The sequence below is a fragment of the Pseudophryne corroboree genome, chromosome 7 (genome assembly GCF_028390025.1).
Source record: "Pseudophryne corroboree isolate aPseCor3 chromosome 7, aPseCor3.hap2, whole genome shotgun sequence".
Taxonomy (NCBI): domain Eukaryota; kingdom Metazoa; phylum Chordata; class Amphibia; order Anura; family Myobatrachidae; genus Pseudophryne; species Pseudophryne corroboree.
Window position 1 is genome coordinate 253,277,279 of NC_086450.1, and position 24,299 is coordinate 253,301,577.

The 24,299-nt window shown below is 45.1% G+C and overlaps 1 protein-coding gene across 5 annotated transcripts in view; it reads right to left on the bottom strand.

Annotated features, from left to right (window-relative positions):
- Positions 1–24,299, bottom strand: part of FBXL18 (F-box and leucine rich repeat protein 18) — a 328,848-nt gene that overhangs the window by 129,595 nt on the left and 174,954 nt on the right. For 4 of the 5 annotated variants that reach the window (XR_010182033.1, XM_063934098.1, XM_063934097.1 and 1 more), the window contains exons 3-4: positions 16,414–16,512; positions 13,321–14,876 (exon numbers count right to left, since the gene is read on the bottom strand). Coding sequence is in view for 4 of the 5 variants with exons in the window: in XM_063934098.1 (XP_063790168.1) it covers positions 13,321–14,876; positions 16,414–16,512 (1,655 nt within the window). In the remaining variant the exon portion in view is untranslated. The remainder of the gene's footprint in view (positions 1–13,320; positions 14,877–16,413; positions 16,513–24,299) is intronic. The other variant, XM_063934099.1, reaches the window with a different exon arrangement.

The following is a 24,299-nucleotide window of genomic DNA, read 5'->3' on the forward strand; positions in this document are numbered from 1 at the left end:
GAAAATCATTACTGCCAGTATTATGCAGGTCAGGCAATCTCTGAGTATGATTTCATTTTCTGTATCATATGCTTATCAGACCATTTTGCGAGGATAATTACTTGCTTTTTACTAGAACATTCATATCAAGCATAGGTGTCCTTTGTATAATCTGCCTATCGATATAAACGTTGAGAACCAGGCTGTATTCACAGTGTATCTCTTACTGAGATTAACAATCTTTGTGGTTCAACCTAGCCACGCTCTCGTTCTACAATTCCAGCATGTATATTTGTTAATTTAGCTTTAATTTAAATTGCAGGTGCTTTTGCAGTAGCTCTAGTTGTCCCACTGTCTAAGCCTTATTAGACATGAAGGCTTTGTATATGGGTTACAAATGGATACATATGCTGTACACTGAGCTATAGCTATTTTACATAGCTATGAGAACAGATTCTGTTACTATGTCCAAGCTGCAGCTGTGTTCTCATAACACATGGACTACTGGTAAATTTCTTCAGTGTCAAGTATATAAACAGCAGATAATCACTAGCTGCTGAGCTGTTTCCTTTAATGTGTTATCACAGCTTCGCTCGTATTACACATATTCAGCATATGTAATTGATAATTAGCTTTTAATTCAGCTACAGGTACTTTTGTAATGGTAGCTCTTATTGTCCCACTATCTGAGCCTTATCTACCATAAAAGCACTATGTGTAACTTACAGATGGATACATGCATAAAGCATTAAGCTGTAGTAACAATGTTGCTATCTTAAACAGCTTAAGGTCAGATTTTATCACTGTGTTCTAGCTGCAGCTACATTCTCATGACACACATGCAGCTGGTGAGTTTCCTCAGTATCCGGTATTAATACACCGACTCACCAGTTACTATGCTGTATCTTATGATATGTTATGCTACACTAATCTGGCAGTTAACATCACTTGTATTGCTCAAGTAAATTCCAATGCTCTCCCTCTTAAATATAGTTCGCACTCCTAACACCTGACTAGCACTACATATATTGTCATGCACAGGGCGCCCTGACGAAAAACTAACTGTGAAACGCGCGTCGGCGTCTTCACACTATACTCATGTGTTCAATAATATGTGCATGACAATATATGTCAGTTCTGTGCTACACACACTTCCTCCTCCGTCCCTTAGCTTTGTGTATGTGTCTCTGAGCCGCACCCACACAGCTCCAGGTTCTCCGGTCACTCACATCTTATTATCTGGCTCGCAAGAAGCACTTCTATACGGAATACAATAGAGAGTAAATATAAGGTGTGGGGATGCAGAGCAGACCACTATTGACCCCTGAGGAAGTCCCAGAGATGAACTAAGGGACGAAACGCGTTGGGCACCTACCGGCACTCCGCTCCTATCTGAGGAAATAACAGATAAGCTTATATGCACTTTTAAATTGTACGAGTCCATCTATATGTTTTTTGTCGTTTTATGTATTATTAAATGTCTTTTTTAAATAATACTACACTATCAGAGGCTTTTCCTTCCCATATGGGACTTTTTTAAAGGTATATAAGTCTGATGACGGAATGACGGCAGCATCTTTTTAATTCATTGCAACTCTAGATGTAAGTGCCTCATATAAATATACCTCCTCTATAGATCTCCTCTGAATACTGAGCTATATGGTGTTGCACCCTTAAGAAATGGTATTTAAGCACATTACCTAAGAAAAAAAGGGAACTAGCACACTGCCAGTAATATATTCATTTTTATTCATATATTTTTAATAAGCACTTACAGCACTTTCTCTGCACATATTCACTTTACTGCTAACTTTGCACAAAAATAGCACCAAGTCACTTTTCTAAGAGCAGTATATTGACACATTGTCTTGCATATACGTACAAACTCCACACCAATGCCTGGACGGATGGGAACGGAGAGTTAGTACGAGTAAGGAACATCCAGATGCAAAGACACCATAAACAAGGCGAATGTTCTGCATATGTCTGGTACGCATTTTTTAACTATCACTTAAGGATTTGCAACGTTTTATTCACAAACACTGAAGGCGCAACTGATTTATCACTAGAACATATATATATATATATATATATATATATATATATATATATATATATGTCCAGATTTATTTTAATATTTCACAGTTACTAGCTTTTTTAAATAAATAGAATTAAAGGTTAAATTTTAAGAGAGTGTTTATTTAACTTAAGTGCGCCACCCACAGTCCAAATATATTTTGAGTATATATTATAAATAATGGGATGTAAATTATATATGAGATAGTATTTTTAATGAGCTTTATTGTGTAGTATGCAGTCGTCATTATTTGGTCATATAATGAGAGAGGATGGTCATAACTAATTACACATGCAAATGAGCAGCCATATTGAAGTGGTTTATAAACCCTGAACAGCAGTACTGTCAACACCTTGAAAAAGTTGCGTGAACGCAACGAAACGCGTCTGTGAGATCTGCTGTTTGTACTCACTCTCTACATATTCAACTTCTGGAAGATCGAAACCTGGACCAAGTCCCCATTACTGCACAAATCTGGATCCCGTCCTAGGAGAGCTTCTCCACACTGTGGAACATTTCAACACAGCCAACCAAGGGAAAGCCATTTGCGGATGCCAACAGCTTAAACACTTTGAAAACTGCTGGTGGTAACTATCATACACGGTTGTGTTTTATATGGGCCATTTAGGACCAAGGGGACTGTATATTTGAACAGGTTTATTGAACTTCGAACACCTATTTCCATACTGGAACTGAGGGGAGCACAGCTCACTTGTGATACCTACTTTTTCATATTTTATTCACAATCTTTTATATTTGTATGTTAATACATTTTTATGATACATTAAAATGTATTGATGTTTTGACCTACCTCTCATTTATGACCACCAAGCGCTACTGTTTTTCTTGTACTCATTGATTTGTTTGGGGTCTGACCAACCCCTTGTGTTTAGTTGCTGTGTTGAACCTCCCTTCCAGCGCCAGGAGTAAACCACCCTAGGGTGATTTCGTTTTTTCGCATTTCACAGTGGTGAGAATCCCACCAGCTCACACCGAATCAAAAAACATGCTGACCAGCATACAACATGGAGAAACCATGCCAACCAGCATGCAACATGAAGAAACCATGCTAACCAGCAGGCAACATGAAGAAATCATGCCAACCATCATGCAACACGAAGAAAACGTTATCTAGCATGAAACAGGAAGCAACCATGCCAATCCGCATGTAACCTGAAGAAACCATGCTAACCATGCATGAAAGAGGAACAGCAACAGCTGAACCAATACTTAACCAAGTAGCAACGCCGCAGGAAAACAAAGCACTGGGCGGGCGCCCAGCATCCTCTACGGACTACAAGAAAAGGATTTACCGGTAGGTAATTAAAATCCTATTTTCTCTTACGCCCTAGAGGATGCTGGGGCTCCATTTAGTATCATGGGGATGTACCAAAGCTCCCAGTACGGGAGGGAGAGTGCTGAGGATTCTGCAGAACGGAGTGACCAAACTTTAGGTCCTCAGATGCCAAAGTATCGAACTTGTAGAAGTTCAGCAAACGTGTTTGACCCCGACCAAACAGCTGGTCGGCAAAGCTGCAGTAGAATGAGAATGCTGGATTGTAAGCCCGATCCAGTGAGCAAATGTCTGCATAGGAGCAGGACACCCAACCGTGTTGGGACCATAAAGGACAAACAGAGCGTCCGATTACCTGTGACGAGAAGTCCTCTTCACAGAAACTTTCAAAGCCCTCACAACATCCAAGGACTGTGAGGTAATTGAGTCAATAGCCACTGGCACCACAATAGGTTGGTGATAGGAAAACCGACAACCCTTAGAAGAAATTGCTGACGCGATCTGAGCTCAGCTCCATCTTCATGGAAAAAACAAGTAGACTCTTGCATGACAATGCCCCCAATTTCGACACCTGTCGAGCAGATGCCAATGCCAACAGTGTGATCACCATCCAAGTTAGAAACTTGACGTCCACCTCCTGTAAAGGCTCGAACCAATCCGACTGCAGGAGCTGCAGCACCACATTAAGATCCCAAGGTGCCGTAGGAGGCACAAAGGGTGGCTGGATGTGCAGAATCCCTATCAAGAAAGTCTGAATCTCAGGGAGAGCAGCCAATTGTTTCTGGAAGAAAATGGACAAGGCTAAAATCTGGACCTTTATGGAGCCCAAGCGTAGGCCCACAACCACACCTGCTTGCAGAAAGAGGAGAAACCATCCTAGTTGAAACTCCACCGTAGGAAACTTCTTGGATTCACACCAATACATGTACATTTTCCAAATGTGATGGTAATGTTTAGACGTTACCCCCTTCCTAGGCTGTATCAGTGTAGGAATGACTTTGTTCGGAATTCCCTTCTGAGCTAAGATCTGGCGTTCAACCTCCATGCCGTCAAACGTAGCCATGGTAAGTCTTGATAAGCGAACGGCCCCTTTTGGAGATGGTCCTCACGAAGAGGAAGATGCCTTGGATCTTCCAGTAGTAACTCTGATCCGCGTACCAAGCACTTCTTGGCCAGTCCGGAGCAATGAGGATCACCTGAACTCTTGTTCTTTTTATTAGCTTGAGAATCCATGGGATGAGTGGAAGTGGAGGGAACACATACACTGACTGGAACACCCACGGAGTTACCAGGGCGTTCACCACCACTGCTTGTGGGTCTCATGACCTGGAACTGTATCTCCGAAGCTTCTCGTCGAGGCGAGAGGCCATCATGTCTATCTGAGGTACACCCCATCGGTTTGTTACCTCTGCGAATACCTCCGGGTGGAGGCCCCATTCTCCTGGATGGAGATTGTGTCTGCTGAGGAAGTCTGCTTCCCAGTTGTCTACTCCCGGAATGAAGACTGCTGACAGCGCCCGCGCATGCTTCTCTGCCCAGAGGATTATTGTCACCTTTGACATTGCAGCCCTGCTCTTTGTTCCGCCCTGCCTGTTTATGTAGGACACCGCTGTGACGTTGTCCGACTGAACGTGAACGGCTTGATCTTGCAGAAGATGTGCCACTAGTAGAAGGTCGTTGTACTTGGCCTTTAGATCCAGAATGTTTATGGGAAGGAGAGATACCTGAACGGACCCCTTTCCTTGGAAGTTTCCCCCTGAGCGACTGCTTCCCAACCCCTGAGACTTGCATCTGTGGTTATATGAATCCAATTCTGAATCCCGAACACGCGGCCCTCGAGTAGGTGAGAAGTTTGCAGCCACCAGAGGAGTGAAATTCTGGCTTTCGGCAACAGGCGTATTCGCTGGTGCATGTGAAGATGACATCCTGACCATAAGACCAGGAGATCCAGTGGGAAAGACCGTGCAAGGAATCTTCCGTACTGTCGAGCCTCTTAGTAGGCAACCATTTCCCCCAGAAGGTGGATGCACTGATGAACAGATACCCGGGCTGGCATCAGGACATCCCGGACTATTGATTGCATCACCAACACTTTCTTCACCAGTAAAAACACCCTCTGCACCTCCGTGTTGAGAATCATCCCCAGGAAGGAACCCCTCCATATCGAAATTGGAAGCTTCAGGATCCATCCGAGATCCCGGGACAGTTGATGAGAGAGCAACACTCCGTAACAACATCTCCCTGGAGGATGTTAAGGTCGCCCAGGTATGGAATTATGTCCACTCCTGGTTTTTGGAGCGGGAGTATAAAGGCTGCCATGGCCCTGATGAACACCCCAGGTGTTGCGTAGAAGCCAAGCTTAGTGTTTGGGACTGGAAGTGACATAGTTGTAGTGCAACCCTAGATAGGCCTACAGAGGCGGCCAGATTGGAATGTGAAGTATGCACCCCTGATATCCCGGGATACCAGGAATTCCTCAACATCTCAAACAGAGGTCACCTCTTCCAGACTCCACCCTGAATTGAACACCCACCAGTAGGGAATCAATGACCTCAGGTTTAAATAGTAACCACTGTCACGTAATGAGGTGGAACTAGAATAATGACATTAGTTTGACAAATGATAAGACAGCTTCCAGCAGTAGTGCACTTTCTGCTTGAGAAGCTAGTAAGCCTGATTCAAATAATCTGTGAGGCGGGAATACTACGAATTCTATTCTGCACCACTGGGCAACCCAACTGTTTCCAGGGGTCTAGGCAGTATCGCCCATATGTGTTACTGAATCTCTTTAGTCTCGCTCCCACCTGCCTGATTCCCAGGCAGTGAGGTCCACTGACAAACTGAAGGGTTTGAAAAAGGCAGAATTTTGAAATGCGTCCCTGGGAACCTGGCGGCGCAGGTTTTCTAGATTTCCCCAACGTCCTCTAAAGGAAGAGGAGGAATATGTGGAATCATGTTCGAAGGAATTGCAGTGTAGGTGTAGGATATAATTTCCTGGTCTGTGCAGCTGCGGAAGGAAGACATACCGACTTACCTGCAATTGACATGGATAATCACGTATCCCGTGCGTACCACCAGGGTCTTACCTGTGAAAGGCGGGCCTGTCATACCTTACCTGGATTCTGTATCCGCAGTCCACTGGTGTAGCCACCATTCCCTGCGAGTCAAAACTGCCAGAGCAGTGATCCCTGCGTTATGCAGGTCAATCTCCTTCATGGCGTCTCGCCGTGAAGCCTGTAGAATCCTGTATGTGACATAGAAACAAGTACAAGTCACTTCTACACAGAGAATCTAAATCATCAAGTAAGGAGCCTGACCACGTTACAATAGCCCCAGAGATGTACAGAAAAGTGGGTCTCCCTGCAGCAGTGTACAGTATTAGAGATTAGTCTCAATAGGTGATCAGCTTTTATGGAGGTTGTACCAGGGACAGGTAAGACAACCATATTTGACAATTTAGACACTCTATAGGGATGTGGATAATAACTCTGGGCGTTCTCAGGTTTTCCCAAATAAGGAGTTCAACGCCCTACACAGTGGGAAGGCATTCATTATATACATATAACAATATTCCTCATCCCTAACAGCCTCAAACATATGTTGGACCCCTTATATATATATATATATATATATACATGCATTATATGGGCAAGTGTACACTTTCTAGGGTACAGAGATGGGGTGAGAGGCACAGCAGTGGGATTTGAAACCCCACTTTTCTCAAAACTGCGGCTTCTACCCAGTATGGGATATATTGGAAGCAATATTTTCTTTAAGTCAGGGATGGGGAACCTTTGGCCCTCCAGCTGTTTTTGAACTACACATACCAGCATGCCTTGCAATAGTTTTAGCATGGCCAAATAGCAAAACTATAGCAGGGCATGCTGGGGTGTGTAGTTTAACAACAGCTGGAGGGCCAAAGGTTCCCCACCCCTGCTTTAAGTACACCTTATGGAGGCCACCTCAGGGGGATCTGCCACCGAAGCCTGAGATGTGTACAGTTTTGAGCATGGTATAGACTCCCCAGGAGAAGATATACAAAGTCCCTTAAACATGGTAAAGTGTCTTACACATACACAGGAAAATGTCAACACAGTTTCCCCCCCAGAATATCTTCAGAGTCACAGAGCACAAGAAGCCAGCCACAGCGCGCCCTTTTAGGCTTTTATAAAGATAAAAACCCCGCTGACTAGCATTACCTTAACAGGGCAGCTAGTACATAATATCACTCCCCCCTTCTATAACACTTTTTACCTCAGTGTAGTTATGTGGAGGACAGCGTTCCCTGTCAGTGTGCGTCTGCAGGGAGAAAATGGCACTGGTTAGTACTGGATCCGCTCTGAGGAGAAGCTTCGCCCCCTGTAATGGCGCGTCTTCCTGCACTTAGAGATTATACTGTCCTGAGGTCATTTTTGCAGCAAAACAGTGGGTTAGACCTTGAAAGCTATGTTTGACCAGTGTAGGGTATCGCGCTGACCCAGGACGCCCCTCACAGCGCCGTACACAGTGTGTCGCTGAGCCTTCCGGTGCGCAGCCTGTCAGAGCTGCGCTCCCACCTTTGTGCGACCATTCCCGCCGGGGACCTGCTTACCGGGAATCCGGCGTCAGATTCACCACTCTTCTTTCTTCTGGCTCTGTTAGGGGGTGGCGGCATGCTGCGGGAGTGACCGGTCGCGCCGGGCGGCTAACGATCATCACCCTCGGGAGCTCAGTGTCCTGTCAGTGGAGATTAGGGGGGGGGGGGAGTAGGATCCAACCCTTGAGTTTAATGGCCCCTAAGTCTCACGAAGCAGGGAGGCTGTTGCCAGCAGCCTGCCTGTAAAATATCAAACTCTAGACAATAAAACTAACAAATCTCCTAGGAGCTTCCCTAGCTATGACCGGTTCCTCCTTCTAAACTGAGTCTTGTAGGAGGGGCATAGAGGGAGGAGCCAGCCCACACTGTTAAACTCTTAAAGTGCCAAGGGGCTCCCAAAGTACCTGTCTATACCCCATGGTACTAAATGGAACCCCAGCATCCTCTAGGACGTAAGAGAAAAAAATAGGATTTTAATTACCTACCGGTAAATCCTTTTCTCGTAGTCCGTAGAGGATGCTAGGGTCCACATTAGTACCATGGGGTATAGACGGGTCCATTAGGAGCCACTGGCACTGTAAGAGTTTGGGAGTGTGGGCTGGCTCCTCCCTCTATGCCCCTCCTACCAGACTCAGTCTAGAAACTCTGCCCGAGGAGACAAACATCTTCAAGAGAAGGATTATACACAGATAGTGGCAAGATTCATACCAGCTCACACATACAAGGCTGTAATATTACTTACCAGGTAACCATGCAGTACTTAACTAAAAACAAAGTTGTATTGAACCAGATAACCACTGCAGGAAAACGAAGCGCTGGGCGGGCACCCAGCATCCTCTACGGACTACGAGAAAAAGATTTACCGGTAGGTAATTAAAATCCTATTTTCTCTTACGTCCTAGAGGATGCTGGGGTTCACATTAGTACCATGGGGATGTACCAAAGCTCCCAGAACGGGAGGGAGAGCGCAGAGGCTACTGCAGAACCAATTGACCAAACTTAAGGTCCTCAGAGGCCAAAGTATCGAACTTGTAAAACTTTGCAAACGTGTTCGATCCCGACCAAGTAGCTGCACGGCAGAGTTGCAAAGCCGAGACACCCCGGGCAGCCGCCCAGGAAGAACCCACATTAAGAGTAGAGTGGGCCTTAACAGATGAAGGACACGGCAAGCCTGCCGTAGAATACGCATGCTGGATAGTGAACCTGATCCAGTGAGATATCGTCTGCTTAGAAGCAGGACACACAATTTTCTTGGATCATACAGGACAAACAGAGTCCGATTTTCTGTGACGAGCAGTCCTCCTCACATAGATTTTTAGAGCCCTTCCAACATCTAAGGACTTTGAAGAGATTGAGGAGCCAGTCGCAACTGGCACCACAATAGCTTGGTTGATATGAAATGCCGACACAACCTTCGGAAGAAACTGCTGACGCATCCGGAGCTCAGCTCTATCTTCATGTAAGATTAAGTATGGGCTTTTACATGACAAAGCCCCCAACTCTGACACACGTCTAGCAGAAGCTAAGGCCAACAAAGTGACAGCCTTCCACGTGAGAAACTTGAACTCAACCTCCTGTAGAGGTTCAGACCAGTCCGACTGGAGGAACTGCAAAACCACGTTAAGATCCCAGTGCGCCGTAGGCAGTACAAAGGGAGGTTGGATGTGCAGAACTCCCTTCAAAAACAACAGGGAGGGCAGCCAACTGTTTCTATAAGAAAATGGACAAAGACGAAATTTGGACCCTTATGGATCCCAACCTCAGGCCCATATCCACACATGCTTGCAGGAAGAGGAGAAAACGTCCAAGTTGAAACTCCACCGAAGGAAACCTCTTGGACTCACACCAAGATACATATTTTTTCCAAATACGATGGTAATATTTAGACATTACCCCTTTCCTAGCCTGTATCAGGGTAGGAACACCTCCGGATGGAGACCTCACTCTCCTGGATGGAGATCGTGTCTCCTGAGGAAGTCTGCTTCCCAGTTGTCTACTCCCGGAATGAAGATTGCTGACAGCGCCAACGCGTGTTATTCTGCCCAAAGGATGATTCTTGATACCTCCGACATTGCAGCTCTGCTCTTCGTTCCCCCCTGTCGGTTTATGTAAGACACTGTCGTTACGTTGTCCAACTGCACTTGAATGGCCCGATTTCTCAGAAGATGGGCCGCTTGGAGAAGACCATTGTAGACGTCTCTTAGTTCCAGAATGTTTATCGGCAAACTGGCTTCCAGACTTAACCACCTTCCTTGGAAGGTCTCCCCTTGAGTGACTGCGCCCCAGCCCTGTAGACTTGCATCCGTGGTTAGAAGGATCCAGTCCTGAATCCCGAACCAGAGGTGTGAAATCCTGGCCTTTCGCGACAGATGTATTCTCTGGTGCATATGTAGATGGGATCTCGACCACTTGTCTAGGAGATCCAGTTGGAAGGACCGAGCATGAAACCTTCCGTACTGCAGAACCTCGTAAGAGGCCATCATCTTTCCCAGAAGGCGAATGCACTGATGAACCGACACCCGGGCTGGCTTCAGGACATCCCGGACCATTGTTTGTATCACCAATGCCTTTTCTTCTTCCGTGTCGAGGATCATTCCCAGAAAGGACAACCTCCTGGTTGGTTCCAAGATTCAGGATCCAACCGTGTTCCCTGAGCAGGTGGGTCATGAGAAGAATGGACTGTAACAGCTTCTCCCTGGATGATGCCTTTATCAGCAGATCGTCCAGATATGGAATTATGTTCACTCCCTGTCTGCGGAGAACCATCATTTCCGCCATCACCTTGGTGAATACCCTCGGTGCTGTGGAGAGGCCGAATGGCAGGGGCTGGAACTGATAGTAACAGTCCAACAGTGCAAATCGGAGATAAGCTTGATGCGGCGGCCAAATCGGAATGTGTCCAGGGATACCAGGAATTCCCCCACCTCCAGACCTGCTATCGTTGCCCTTAGAGACTCCATTTTGAACTTGAACTCCCTCAGAAAGGGGTTTAGTGATTTTAAGTTCAGAATAGGCCTGACCAAACCATCCAGTTTCGATACCATGAAAAGGTTCGAATAGTAACCTTTGTTTTGCATCTGTGCAGGAACTGGCACAATAACCTGTGCCTCCACCAACTTCTGAATGGCTCCCTGTAAGATAGCCCTGTCTGCTGGCAATCCTGATCTCAAGAACCGTTGCGGAGGGAGATCTTGAAATTCCAGCCAGTACCCCTGTGACACAATATCTTGTACACAGGGATCCAGGCCGGATGACACCCAGATGTGACTGAAATGTCTGAACCTTGCCCCCACCGGCCCTACCTCCAGACCGCGTGGTCCACCATCATGCTGAGGACTTTGGCGTACCTGAAGCAGGTTTCTGTTCCTGGGAACCCACACCAGCAGGTTTCTTGGATTTTGGTCAACCTCCTCTAAAGAAGGTGTTGGACAGTTTGGCCTTTCTTGGTTTAGTAACCCGAAAGGACTGTGAAGTACTGTAGCTGAAGAGGACGGTTTCTTTGCAGCAGGTGCAGCTGAGGGGAGAAAAGGTGACTTACCCGCTGTAGCCGTGGAAATCCATGCATCAAACGCTTCCCCAAAGAGAGCCTGACCTGTGTAGGGTAGGGTCTCCACACCTTTCCTGGATTCCGCGTCGGCAGACCACTGGCGCAGCCACAATACTCTGCGAGCTGAGACAGACATGGAAGAAATTCCTGCAGCCATTGAACCCAGGTCCTTCATGGATTCCACCATAAATCCTGCAGAATCCTGAATGTTACGTAAAAACAATTTAACGTCACTTTTATCCAGTGTATCCAAATCCTCTAGCAAAGTGCTGACCACTTTACTATAGCTTTGGAAATCCATGCACAGGCAATAGTAGGACGTAGTATCGCCCCTGAAGCCGTGTATATGGATTTGAGCGTAGCATCAACTTTTCGATCAGCCGGCTCCTTTAAGGCGGTGGATCCTGGAACAGGTAAAACCACCTTTTTTGAGAGTCTGGATACAGACGCGTCCACTATGGGTGGGTTTTCCCATTTTTTCCTATCCTCTTCAGGAAAGGAGAAGCAACCAGAACCCTTTTAGGTATCTGGAATTTTTTCTCTGGGTTTTCCCACGCTTTTTCAAAGATAGCATTCAATTCTTTGGACGCAGGGAGGGTTAGCGAGGCTTTCTTACTGTCTGTGAAGTAAGCCTCCTCAACCTGCTCAGGTGTTGTATCAGTAATATTCAACACATCCCTAATAGCCTCTATTATCAACTGCACCCCTTTAGCAAGTGATGCAGTCCCCCTGAGCACATCTCCACCACCGTCTGTCTAGTCAGAATCGGTATCCGTATCATCTTGCATAATTTGGGCAAGAGCACGTTTATGGGAACCTACAGAGGGGGGCCCTGAGGAAACAGAACCGGACCAAACTGCCATAGAGTTCTGTAAAACCCGAGATGCAGATTTATTCTGTGCAACCCTAGTAGAAATCTCAGCCATCATAGATTTGAAAGAGGCAAACCATTCCGGCACCCTTGCCGGTATCTGCGCTAAAACAGTGCAATCCTGATTACTTGGAATGAGATCATCCTGAGAGGACAAATCCTCTGCAGCATATGACACAGAGTCCCTAAATATAGCTAAACTGAGACCCCAAACACCACACACACACACACACACACACGAGGTTAGACAGAGTTTCACCCCCAAGAATGGCAAGAGACAGAGATTGGAGCAAACCCACACACAGAGCTTTTTAAGGTATAGGGAGACCCCTACCAGCGCTGACTGTGCACCTTAATAGGTTACACAGCCTGTACAACAGCCACTCCCCCTTCAACAACTGCCTGGTACCGTTAGAGATAGCTGGAGTTGATATGGAGGGACTTTCCTTCAATGACAGCGCTTCTGCAGGCAGGAAAATGGCGCTGAACGCTGCTGGGTCAGCTCTGAGAAGCCCCCTTAATTGCGCTGTCTTCATGCTCTTCAGAAGATTATACTTCAGCAGCCTCCCTGTAAAATAATAAACTTTAAAATAAACTATACTAGAAAAACTTTGTAGAGCTCCTCTAGCTGTGACCGGCTCCTCTGGGCACATTTTCTAAACTGAGTCTGGTAGGAGGGGCATAGAGGGAGGAGCCAGCCCACACTCTCAAACTCTTAAAGTTCCAGTGGCTCCTAATGGACCCATCTATACCCCATGGTACTAATGTGGACCCCAGCATCCTCTAGGACGTAAGAGAAAGAAAAAAAAAGTAAAGAAAATTAAAAAAGCAGCGTCAAAAGCAAATAGTTGTGTGGAAACCCTAAAAGTATTGCAGCTGAATCGCAAGTAATTGCTTCTGAGTACAGTTTAAAGACCCATCTCCCCCCCCACCCCCCCAAACCCCACCCCCCACAAACACACAGAATGTCTCTTACCTCAGATCTGTCAAATATCTGCAGTGTGTCAACATCTCACACAGACTGGTCATGAACATCACTTTGGCCATCATGCCAATATTTGCCAGTGATAGTGTACGCAGTTGTTGGCAGCGTATGCCTATGTTCACCAGACCAGAGCCTGTAAGTATTCCTGGCATCTGTGCTAGTGTAAGATCTTGTAGAAAACTTAGCTGACCAATTGCTGCAATATCTGCATCTGTTACTGTATGTGACCGCTTACAAGGTGGGTAAGTATTACGTATTGCTGGATCATTTCGGGGCATGACTGAATAGAAATTTGAACCAATCAGTTCCAAGTATTCCAGAGCTGGGGTACCTTTTAGTAGTTTCCAGAAAACAGAGCGTTGTTTAACTATATCCTGCTCATCTGAAACCATTGAATAAGTCTGAACGCCAACCCGTATTTTTTTAGTAAACGTAAGATGGGCAGAGCTAGACGTAGAAGGTCCTGGGCACTGATTAGCATTTTTTTCTACAGTTCTACTAGTATCTGCTATAGCGCATACTGGCAAAGATAGCGAACGTAAGTGCTTAAGTTGTGCAAGACTCTCACAGAGATGTCTTCCAGTGTTCAATGAACTGTGGTGATGTGCGGATGAAATATTCAAATGTGCAAGGCATGGACAGGCAGATATTAATGTGTCTAAAACAGAAAAGTCTATATCATCTTCTTGCTTTTTATAAGGCAAGTTAGTCATAAAGCATAACGCACAGCCTCTCAAGTTCAAACTGACCAGGCTTTTACAGTCTCTTCCACCATTTAAAATGTTCCGAGTAAGTTGATCACCTGAAATCACGCAGCGACTAAAACTAAAATAGGAGGGGCAACTAAACTTCATGTGCTGAAGTAAGGAGGATCCATTGAGCCAGGATTTGGGCAACTGGAATGCCTCCAGTGATACATTCTTTGCCATTGAGTCAAGAAGATTTTTGGTAGCTCTGCTTTCTGCTAAAGTTCCTGGAACAGATATAAGAAAAGCCCTAAGATTTTCTGGGGTCCGGTCACTAAGAACAGCCAAGTACAATCTGACCACCTCCTCGTTTATGTAGCCAGGAGCAAGGCGAGCATAAAAGAGCTTCAAATTCTGATAATGGGGCACATTGCTTTCTCCCACCATCAGCTGACCAGACATGACGGTCCCTTCACGTGTTCTGTCCAAGGCTTCAAAGTAAAGCAGCAGTTTTTCTAGACTAGTGCAACAAGGCACCAACCCATAGGATGGAACAAACAGTGTCTGTTTTAATTCTCGTAAATTACCTAATGTTGCTCTGCACTCACTACTCAACTGTCCTGCATCAAAGCCTTCATTGATATCAACAGATAATGAGCGCAGATATTGAAGACCTGAAAGAATCCTTGAAAGTCGCAGGGAACTTATAGAGCAGCCAGCCATATCCAATCTAATAAGGTTCTTACATCTTGATACCATGTCCACGGTAGATGAGGACAACCAGTAGCAATCACTTATATCCAGCTCACAAATCTCTTGAAATATTACTTTCAGCATCTGCTTAACTTGTTCGTCACTGGCCTGGAAATAAAGAGCAGCATGGTAGAAGTATTTAAAATATCTGAGCACAAACATATTCAAGTTCACAAAAGTTTATTGGAACAAAAACTTGTCATAAGTTAGGCCTAATTTAAAATAACCAAAAGTTATCCCTGCCCTAGTGATGTGTTTATTTCTCATTATAAATAATAATTACTCCTCAATATTAAGCATCTGGCAGGCACAATGTTAGGAGTGAGAAACTTTAATAAATTCTGATCTAATTAAAAAATGTAAAAAAAAAGCCATGCTAACCCCATAGTAAACCGTGAAACCAATAATTAAATATTTAATGAAATGGGGAATCTACTAAATGTTATTTTATTAGACCACAAAACACCCCAATAATATAGCATATTTATTTATGGAGACACTCTAGGGTCAACCCAAATGTATGCAAGTTTCCCTCACGTAGGGCTGCAAGCACTAATGAGCAAATTCAGGCTGCATGATATGGTGGCGTTGTCATGATCCAGGCTATTTCAAGTAGGAATAGGCCTGTTAATAAGTAGTGTGATATCAATGTAAGTGATATCAAAATATCTGAGTGATGTATCAATGGATGTGATGCCAATGCATCTGGGTTATATCGAAATGGGCATGACTGGAATTTGTATTATTCTGATTGATGTATCAATGTACCATTGTATAATACCAGTCAAATGGTAGAGACTTAATTGATCTGCTTGTATAGAGCATGTTTACAGTACAGAGGTGTCAGAGATACTTTGATGCAGGGAACCAGAGATGGCTTGAAGAATGCTTTTAAGTGCCTGGAAAGATCCCTCAGAGACACTTTGGCCAGCAGAGTGTAACTGGCCTTCCTAGGATCCATTTGTAAAAGACCAGGATGTGTACACAGGCCTCATACTACAGCTGTAAAGGCAAGCCATAAAAGATGAGAAAACCAGACCAACTCTCTTTGCATCAAACAAGCAATTAAAAGATAAGGCCATCCACCCCTGTTGGTATGGTTAAGAGACCCCACAGTATAAGCTAAGACTCCATTCACTCTGGGTTTGGAAAGGTTACACGAACTCTCCAGAGGGAGGGGGGGCAGGGGGGCAGTGCAGCCTAAGTTTTAAATAGGAGAAACAGGCTGGAAAGTGTTCATTGTGCATGAGGCTATCGAAGGATACAGATGTTCCATAGGTCATCAACGTGAAGCCTCATCCAATCACTATTAAATCCAAAGAGACTGGATTGGTTTGTTTTGTTTATGTCCTTAAAAAAATTCTATTTGAAATTGTATTTACGTGTGTGACTTTCCAACTATTATATTCTTGTAACTTTCTTTTTTCTGTAACAATAAGCTTTGAAGATTTTACTTGGAATAAAAATTCTTAATCTTATTTCTGGAAAAGCCTCGAGAGGTCAGGTTTCCTCATTTTTAAGTATTAATAACTTTGTGTGCGGGTGAGAGCAGAAGCTCGCCCTGGGCGTGGTCCTACAAACTCGCTTGGCCTGGCTGGCACAGCGACTGGTACTTCTGCTAGTGACAGTTACCACGTAGATTTACCGCACACGCTGAGGTAATCATTAAGAGGTCACGGGCAGCATTCTCAGATTGGATAATCACTGCGCCAGGATCGTAAAAAACTGGTGGCAGTGGTGGGATCTGTTAAAAAGAATAGGATTTTAATTACTTACAGGTAAATCCATTTCTCGTAGTCCATAAGGCATATTGGGGAATCTAGTACAATGGGGTATAGACGGGGTCCAAAGGAGTCGGTGCACTTTAAATTTCTTCACTGGGTGTGCTGGTTCCTCCCCTCTATGCCACCTCCCACAGGCAGTTATAGGTAAAACAGTGCCCGAAGGAGAAAATACATATACGAGAGAAGGAAACATGATAACAAAGAGTGGTGAGATTTATAAACCAGCACATCACTAACATAAAACAACCAGCAGCAGCTGGTAACAACAGCTGAAGGATTTACCGGTAGGTAATTAAAATCCTATTTTCTCTAGCATCCATAAGTGATATTGGGGAATCTAGTACGATGGGGACATTCCAAAGCTTCCGGAATGGGCGGGAACATGAGGAGACTGCTACAACACCGCCTGCCCAAACTGGGTATCCTCTTTGTCCATGGTATCAAACTTGTAAAACTTAACAAAAGTGTTCTTCCCCGACCAGGTAGCAGCTCGGCATAGTTGCAAGGGACGAGACTCCACGGGCAGCAGCCCAGGAAGAACCCACCGATCTTGTAGAGTGGGCCTTCAGAGACTTAGGAACAGGTAAGGCTGCCGACACATACAGATGGATCCACGCTCATCTTGGCTTCTCTGCTGCGCCTAGGCACACCATGGTTTATTAACATAAGCCATTCATCTATTGTTCTCAGCTGCAATACAATACAAAGAACAATACATCAAGGGATTAAGTCATTACAACAGGGGATTAAGTCCGACAGCCCTGGCTCAGTTAATCCTATTAAAGGCCAAGATAAAGGCCTGTTGGATAGTAAGCCTAAGCCAACGAGCAATGGACTGCTTAGACGCAGGACAACCCTTTTTCTGCACATCATGGAGCACGAACAAGGAATCGGTCTTTCTGATCCGAGCCGTTCGCTTGACGTAGAATCTTCAAGGCTCGCACAGCATCCAATGCCTCCAGAGGAACAGAAGTGTCAGAACTTGATGGAACCACAATAGGTTGATTCAGGTGAAACGCAGAGATAACCTTCGCTCTGTCCTCATAATAGACCAAGTATGGACTTTTACACGATAAAGCCCCCAATTCTGAGACACGCCGAGCCGAAACCAGGGCCAATAACATCACCGTTTTCCACGTGAGGTACTTGTCTTCTACCGTCATCAAAGGTTCAAACCAGGAGGACTGTAGAAACTAAAACACTACATTCAAATCCCAGGGTGCCATAGGCGGCACAAAAGGAGGTTGTATGTGGAGTACCCCTTGCATGAAGGTCTGAACTTCTGGCAACACTGCCAATTTCTCCTGGAAGAAAATGGAGAGAGCTGAAATCTGGACCTTAATGGAACCCAGACGTAAGCCCTTATCCACAACAGCCTGCAGGAAACGTCCCAAGTGAAACTCTGCAGGTGGATACGTGCATTCCTCGCACCAAGAGACATATCTTCTCCAGACATGATAGTGTTTTGACGTCACAGGCTTCCTGGCCTGAACCATAGTAACAATAACCTTCTTGGAAATGCTTTTGTGAGGTAGGATGTTCCGCTCAACCTCCATGCCGTCAAACGAAGTCGCCGTAAGTCCGGGTAGACGAATGGTCCCTATAGAAGATCTCATCTTAGCGGTAGAGTCCAAGGGTCTTCGACAGATATGTCCAGAAGATCCGTGTACCACGCCCTCCGAGGCCAATCAGAATTGTCTGGACACCTTGATTTCTGATTTGCTTGAGCACCCTTGGGAGGAACGGAATTGGAGGAAACAGATAAACCAGCCTGTAAGGCCAATGCAATGTCAGGGCATCCACTGCCCTCACCTGAGGGTCCCTGGTTCAGGAGCAATACCAGTGAAGCTTCTTGTTGAGAAGAGAAGCCATCATGTCTGTCTGTCTGTGGCCAGTCCCACCGGTGGATGATCTGCTGAAACACCTGCTGGTGGAGACCCCACTCCCCTGGGTGTAGATCATGACAACTCAGGAAATCCGCTTCCCGGTTGTCTACTCCCGGAATAAAGATTGAGGACATTGCTCTTAGATTTCTTTCTGCCCAGAGGAGTATCCTTGACACCTCTCGCATGCAGGCTCTGCTTTTTGTTCCTCCTTGCCGACTGATGTACGCCACTGCTGTGGCATTGTCCGACCGTACTTGGACCGTGTGATCCTTGAGCAGAGAAGAGGCCTGAAGCAGAGCATTGTAGATCACCCGAAGTTCCAGAATGTTGATCGGAAGGAGCCTTTCGTGGGCTGACCACCTGCCCTGGAACTGCGCCCCTTGGGTGACAGCTCCCCATCCTCTTAGACTCGCATCTCATGAGGACGGTCCAATCCTGAAACTCCGGCCTTCTAGGAGATTGGAGGACTGCAGCCACCACAGGAGGGAAATCCTGGCCTGAGGTGACAGTCAAATCATCCAGTGCATCTGTAGGAGTGATCCGGACCACTTGCTCAGGAGATTCAACTGAAAAGTTCTGGCATGGAAACTTCCATACTGAATAGCCTCGTATGAGGAGACCATCTTTCCAAACAATCTTATGCAAAGATGGATGGACACTCGAGTAGGTCGGATCACCATGCGGACCATCTCCTGAAGTGTTCTCGCTTTGTCCTCTGGTAGGAACACCTTCTGGGCCACAGTATCCAGCAACATCCCCAGGAACAGGAGCTGCTGAGTTGGCTCCAGGTGGGAATTCTGTAAGTTGAGGATCCACCCATGATGTGACAGAAGTTAGATAGTGCGGTCGATATGGAGCAATAACAGCTCCCTGGATCTTGTCATTATCAGAAGATCATCCAGGCAAGGGCCAACATTGACCCCCAACATCTTCGTGAATACCCTCGGAGCTGTGGACCCTCAGAGCTGAAGGGTAGTGCCTGGAATTGGTAGTGATCATGCAGCAGGGAAAACCTCAGGTATGCCTGATGAGGCGGCCATATCAGAATATGAAGGTAGGCGTCCAAGGAAACCATGAATTCCTGTTCGTCCAAGCCCGCAATCACCGCACGCAAGGATTCCATTTTGAACTTGAACACCTTCAGGAAAGGATTCAAGGACTTTAGATTCAAAATGGGTCTTACCGAACCGTCCGGCTTCGGTACCACAAACAGGTTGGAGTAGTAACCCTTGCCTCGTTGTGGTATTGTTACTGGAGCAATGACATGGACTGACCAACTTTTGGATGGCCTGTCGCAATGTAACCTGCATATCATCCAAAGCTGGTAAGCTTGATTTGAAAAATCGTTGGGGAGGAGCACCGTCAAACTCCAGCTTGTAGCCCTGAGAAATTAGATTCCTGATCCAGGTATCTTGGCAGGAAAACTCCCAGACGCGGCTGAAGTGACGCAGTTGAGCTACAACCTGGAGATCCCCTCGGGGTGGGTGGGCACCGTCATGTTGAGGTCTTAGTGAAAGCAGAACTGGTGGACTGTTCATGAGAACCGGTGTTTGCAGGCTTTTGTGTCTTAGCTCTAAGTGCCTCTAGCCGCATTGGAGGCACCTCTGGCCCTAGATCGAAATCTGTTAGACTGAAAGGTTTGGAGGGACGGTCCTGGGTAGGAGCGTCTCGCCGGCAGGGCCCCAGAGGGGAGAAACGTGATTTCCCAGCAGTGACTATGGAAATCCACGTATCCAACTCAACCGCAAAAAGCCATTCCACAGAAAAGGGGAGGGATTCCACACTGCGCTTGGATTCCGCGTCTGCTATCCACTGATGCAACCACAAGGCAATGCGCGATGACACTGCCATGGCAGAAGTCCTAGCATTAATACTCCCCATCTCCTCGAGCGAATCACACAAGACGCATGTATTGTCCTGAATGTGCTTTAGGAGGGTCACCATAGTGACCAGAGGCAGAGCCCTGGAGAGGCCCTCCTGAATTTGAGTGACCCATGAATGAATGGCATGGGTCATCCAGCAACCCACTATGATTAGCCTTTGCGATACACCTGCTGCCATGTAAAAAGATTTGAGTGTAGCTTCTATTTTTCTGTCCCCAGGATCCATTATGGTAAAGGATCCTGAAGCAGGCAGAACCGCCTTTTTGGACAGTTGAGAGACTGATACATCAACCCCAGGGGGTTCCTCCCAAAATGTCCTACCTTCAGGAGCAAATGGGAAAGTGCGCAAAAACTTTTTGGACACTTGGAATTTTTTTGTCTGGATTTTTCCAGGCTAACATGAATAGGTCATCTAACTCTGCAGAATCAGGGAAAGTGACATTTGGCTTGTTTGGAGTAAAGAAAAACGACTGCTGTGACATAGCGTCCTCTAGAGGGAGCTTTAACACGTCATGAATAGCAAGAATTAGGGGTTCAATACCCTGAGCAGAATCGGGATCCTGTAAATGTCAAATTGCTTTCTAACAAAAATTTAAAATGCCCGCTCTAATATATACTGTGGACGCCTGCGCATCTTATTACCATGTGCTATGAATGTGCGCTATACATCGCAAAACACTGCATCCCATTAGAGAAAACAATACACCCACACATTATCTGAGTATTGATGTATATATTTGTTATTAAAAGGATATGTATTCAATATATCACAATGTACAGTATATATATATATATATATATATATATATATATAGTTACATGGTTACAATTTACACAGTAAGCAGTTAATACAAACTAATTCAAATACATACATGGCCAGGAATACATCACCATCTCCCTCAATGCACTTTATAATCGCTCCAGTTCCTCCATCTTTAGCCGTGTCTAAACTCCAGCTAACAGAAGCAAAATATTACCAACACTCCATCTCGCTCAGGACCCAGGGGAAAACAGACTTCTGTGTGTCTGATCAGCAATACAAAGAGTCTCTTGGGGGCATGCACAGATCTCTTGTGTCTAGGGGAGGGAACTTTCTCATTCATAATGAGTCATTGGTCAGATCATATGCAAGCCTTGAAGACATCAAAAGGGCTGGCGTGAGTTTCCAGTCTATCACATGTTTTGAATGGAATCCTTTTGTTCTCATCAGAATTGTGGCTTTATATTTCTACATTAAATCATAACTACTCATAGCAATGTGCTACAACTTAATAACAGACATTAAATGAATCTAGACATAAATCTGGTTACTGTGACACCAAACACGACATGTCCATCTTGCTCTGCTCCAAAAATACACATACATGACGTTACTCCATTATATAATTTAAAACATGATGATGTCTGGCGCTTGATATGTTCAAATTATGTGCTGTATGAAATATGTGTAGAATCTCTCTCTGTGGCATGTCTGTGTAAATGCGTATGTTACCATATACTGCTGTGCTCGCTGCGTGTATTTGCAAGCTTAGCGACTCAATGTGTGGAGTCTGTATGTTCTCTCTATGTAATATTTGTGACTTCGACAGTCGACCCTTTGGCAGTAAACAATAACTGCCATCAATTATTAACATAAGAAAAAATATTTCAGACAATAATCGGTGACTTAGACACACGTATGTATTCATTTAGCAAATCAGACACTTGACTATATTTAGGGAAGACAGGGAGGAGAACGAGACATCCTCTATATACACTCGGTGGTCACGGGACCACTGGTTGGGTGTGGGACAACATTCAACCTATAGAGTATGCTGGGACAGTGCTTTGGCCTATAATGTCTGATTTGAATGAACATTTCACACATACATGTACTTATGTCTTTGCACACTGATGTTCGGATTCGATTGAGGTTCTGCTGGGTAGAGGGAGAAGACACAAACAAATCATGAAAGTGAGATAAAATTTTCATGATTTACATATTCCTATCATTTTCTGAACATTGTTTCCATTTCTGGAACATATGCTAGGTCTGTTTAATCCTTGAACAAGGGTTATAAGTAGTGTCCTTCCTAGATAACATAAACCTTCGGAGTTCAGGGAGAGCCACTCATAAACCTTTCTTCCACACACATTAATGAGCTCTTTATCTGCTATGTGTGAATAGCCATTGTCTGATTGTTCCTGATTACCTCCCAATTTCCTGAAATTGGTGAGATTTAAACATACCAAGGATTTATCTATGGTACTGGTGGATTTTAAGGCTAGGGGGTCTAGTTATATTACATTCTTTGTCCACCGGTACCCTCCCCCTTCCATATAATTCAAGTACCTCAGCTAACTCTAAAAAAAAATATGTCACTAATCCTGCATCTTTTCGTCTTAGAGGTACCTGTGAGCACATCCAACATTCCGATTGGTTTAAGACCTTACCCACTAGTGAGTGGTAATTACTCAAGGGATGTCGGTCACCTTATTGCTAGACTGACATCTCTGGATGCTCTCATCTTCAAATATGGGGTCACAATAACTACAAAATACAGTATTCCTCAGACAATAGCCTATCACGTTACCTCCGAACTCCGTAACTACTAGACCTTTGATTTTTCTCTGGCTTTAACAAACTGATCGGCTAATCCTGGGATCCTATAAGGAAATCACTCCTTCCTCCAGAACCAGTTCCAGTCCCACAGTCGACTCCTCGTGAAAAACCTTGCAAAAATAGAATGTCCTGAAAAAAAATGTTTGTCAGCGGGAAAGAGAGAAAAGAGAAATAGAACAAAACAACTCTTGTTCATAGCAAATCAATTACAACGAATGGTCTTTCTGTGATCCTTTAGCACGCTCAGGTAGTGTTCAACAGTGCCGCCTCTCAGTCTTCACGGAACAGACTCTCTGGTGATACTTTTGCGATCTCACTCCATTTACGAGTTCCTTCCGGACTACCGACTTTCCTGCAATGGAAATCATGGACCCAAGTCTCTCTCTCGGCTACTTTCACTGGGATAGTGCTGTCAACAAAACTTGGTATGGTCCTTCCCACCTGTCTATTAGGCAACCTGAGCGTAAGAACAATCACACAGTCTCTTGGTTCACAATCAAGACAGTTAGTATTTGGCATACCAGGAGTCAACAGTCAAGTTCTTTTATCAAGTTCTCAAATGCTGGCTCATCTCGATAAGGTACTGCACTGTCACCTCATTGGTGTATTTCTGATCATTGTGCCGATGAATCATGACATGAGGTTGTCTTCCAAAACCCCAAAAAACAAAAACAAAAATTTCGAAGAGGATGATTCGTCAAGTGAAGATCTGGGAGTGGTTCCAATGCTACATAATACTAGTGGCAGTATCTATGATCACAATAGTCCATTATCACTTTGCTCCTACTACTAGGTGTACCATTCTCTACACAAATTTCTGTGCAATTTTTCTTTGTGGTAAACACAGCAGCATCGGTGGAAGCAGGGAATGCCTTTACCCAGTTTGAGAAAACATCAGTGCAAACCAATACATAACAATAATTCCTAAAGGGTGTTAACTGTACGAAGTCGATTTGTATTACCTGAAAAGGTCCTTCTGCAGGAGGGATATGGGATGGGTCTGTTGGTATTGCCTTACCAATATTCTTCCTCAAGCAGGTAAGACGTCATTGCTTTCTTACCTGCATGAGAAGAGAACCCTGGTGCACTCCAGTAGGCTCTTACCAGCTTACACATACCTTCTTTACCTACAGTGGATGAGTCAGACCGTGTGCCGCCTCAGCTAGGCTTGGGAGTTATGCTCTGGGGGCCACTGGCTTACCGTGTCTATCTGGTCAAAGTCCTGAGGACTCCTGACCATATCCCTTCGCCTTCCAGACCTCCTTTTCCTGTAGGGAACACAAATTTGTATCTTAATTTAACTGTTGTGTGTTTGCAATGTAGAGTACCATGAGCATAACTCAAAAAAAAAACATCTCTAGAGGAGAGAAAGAAGA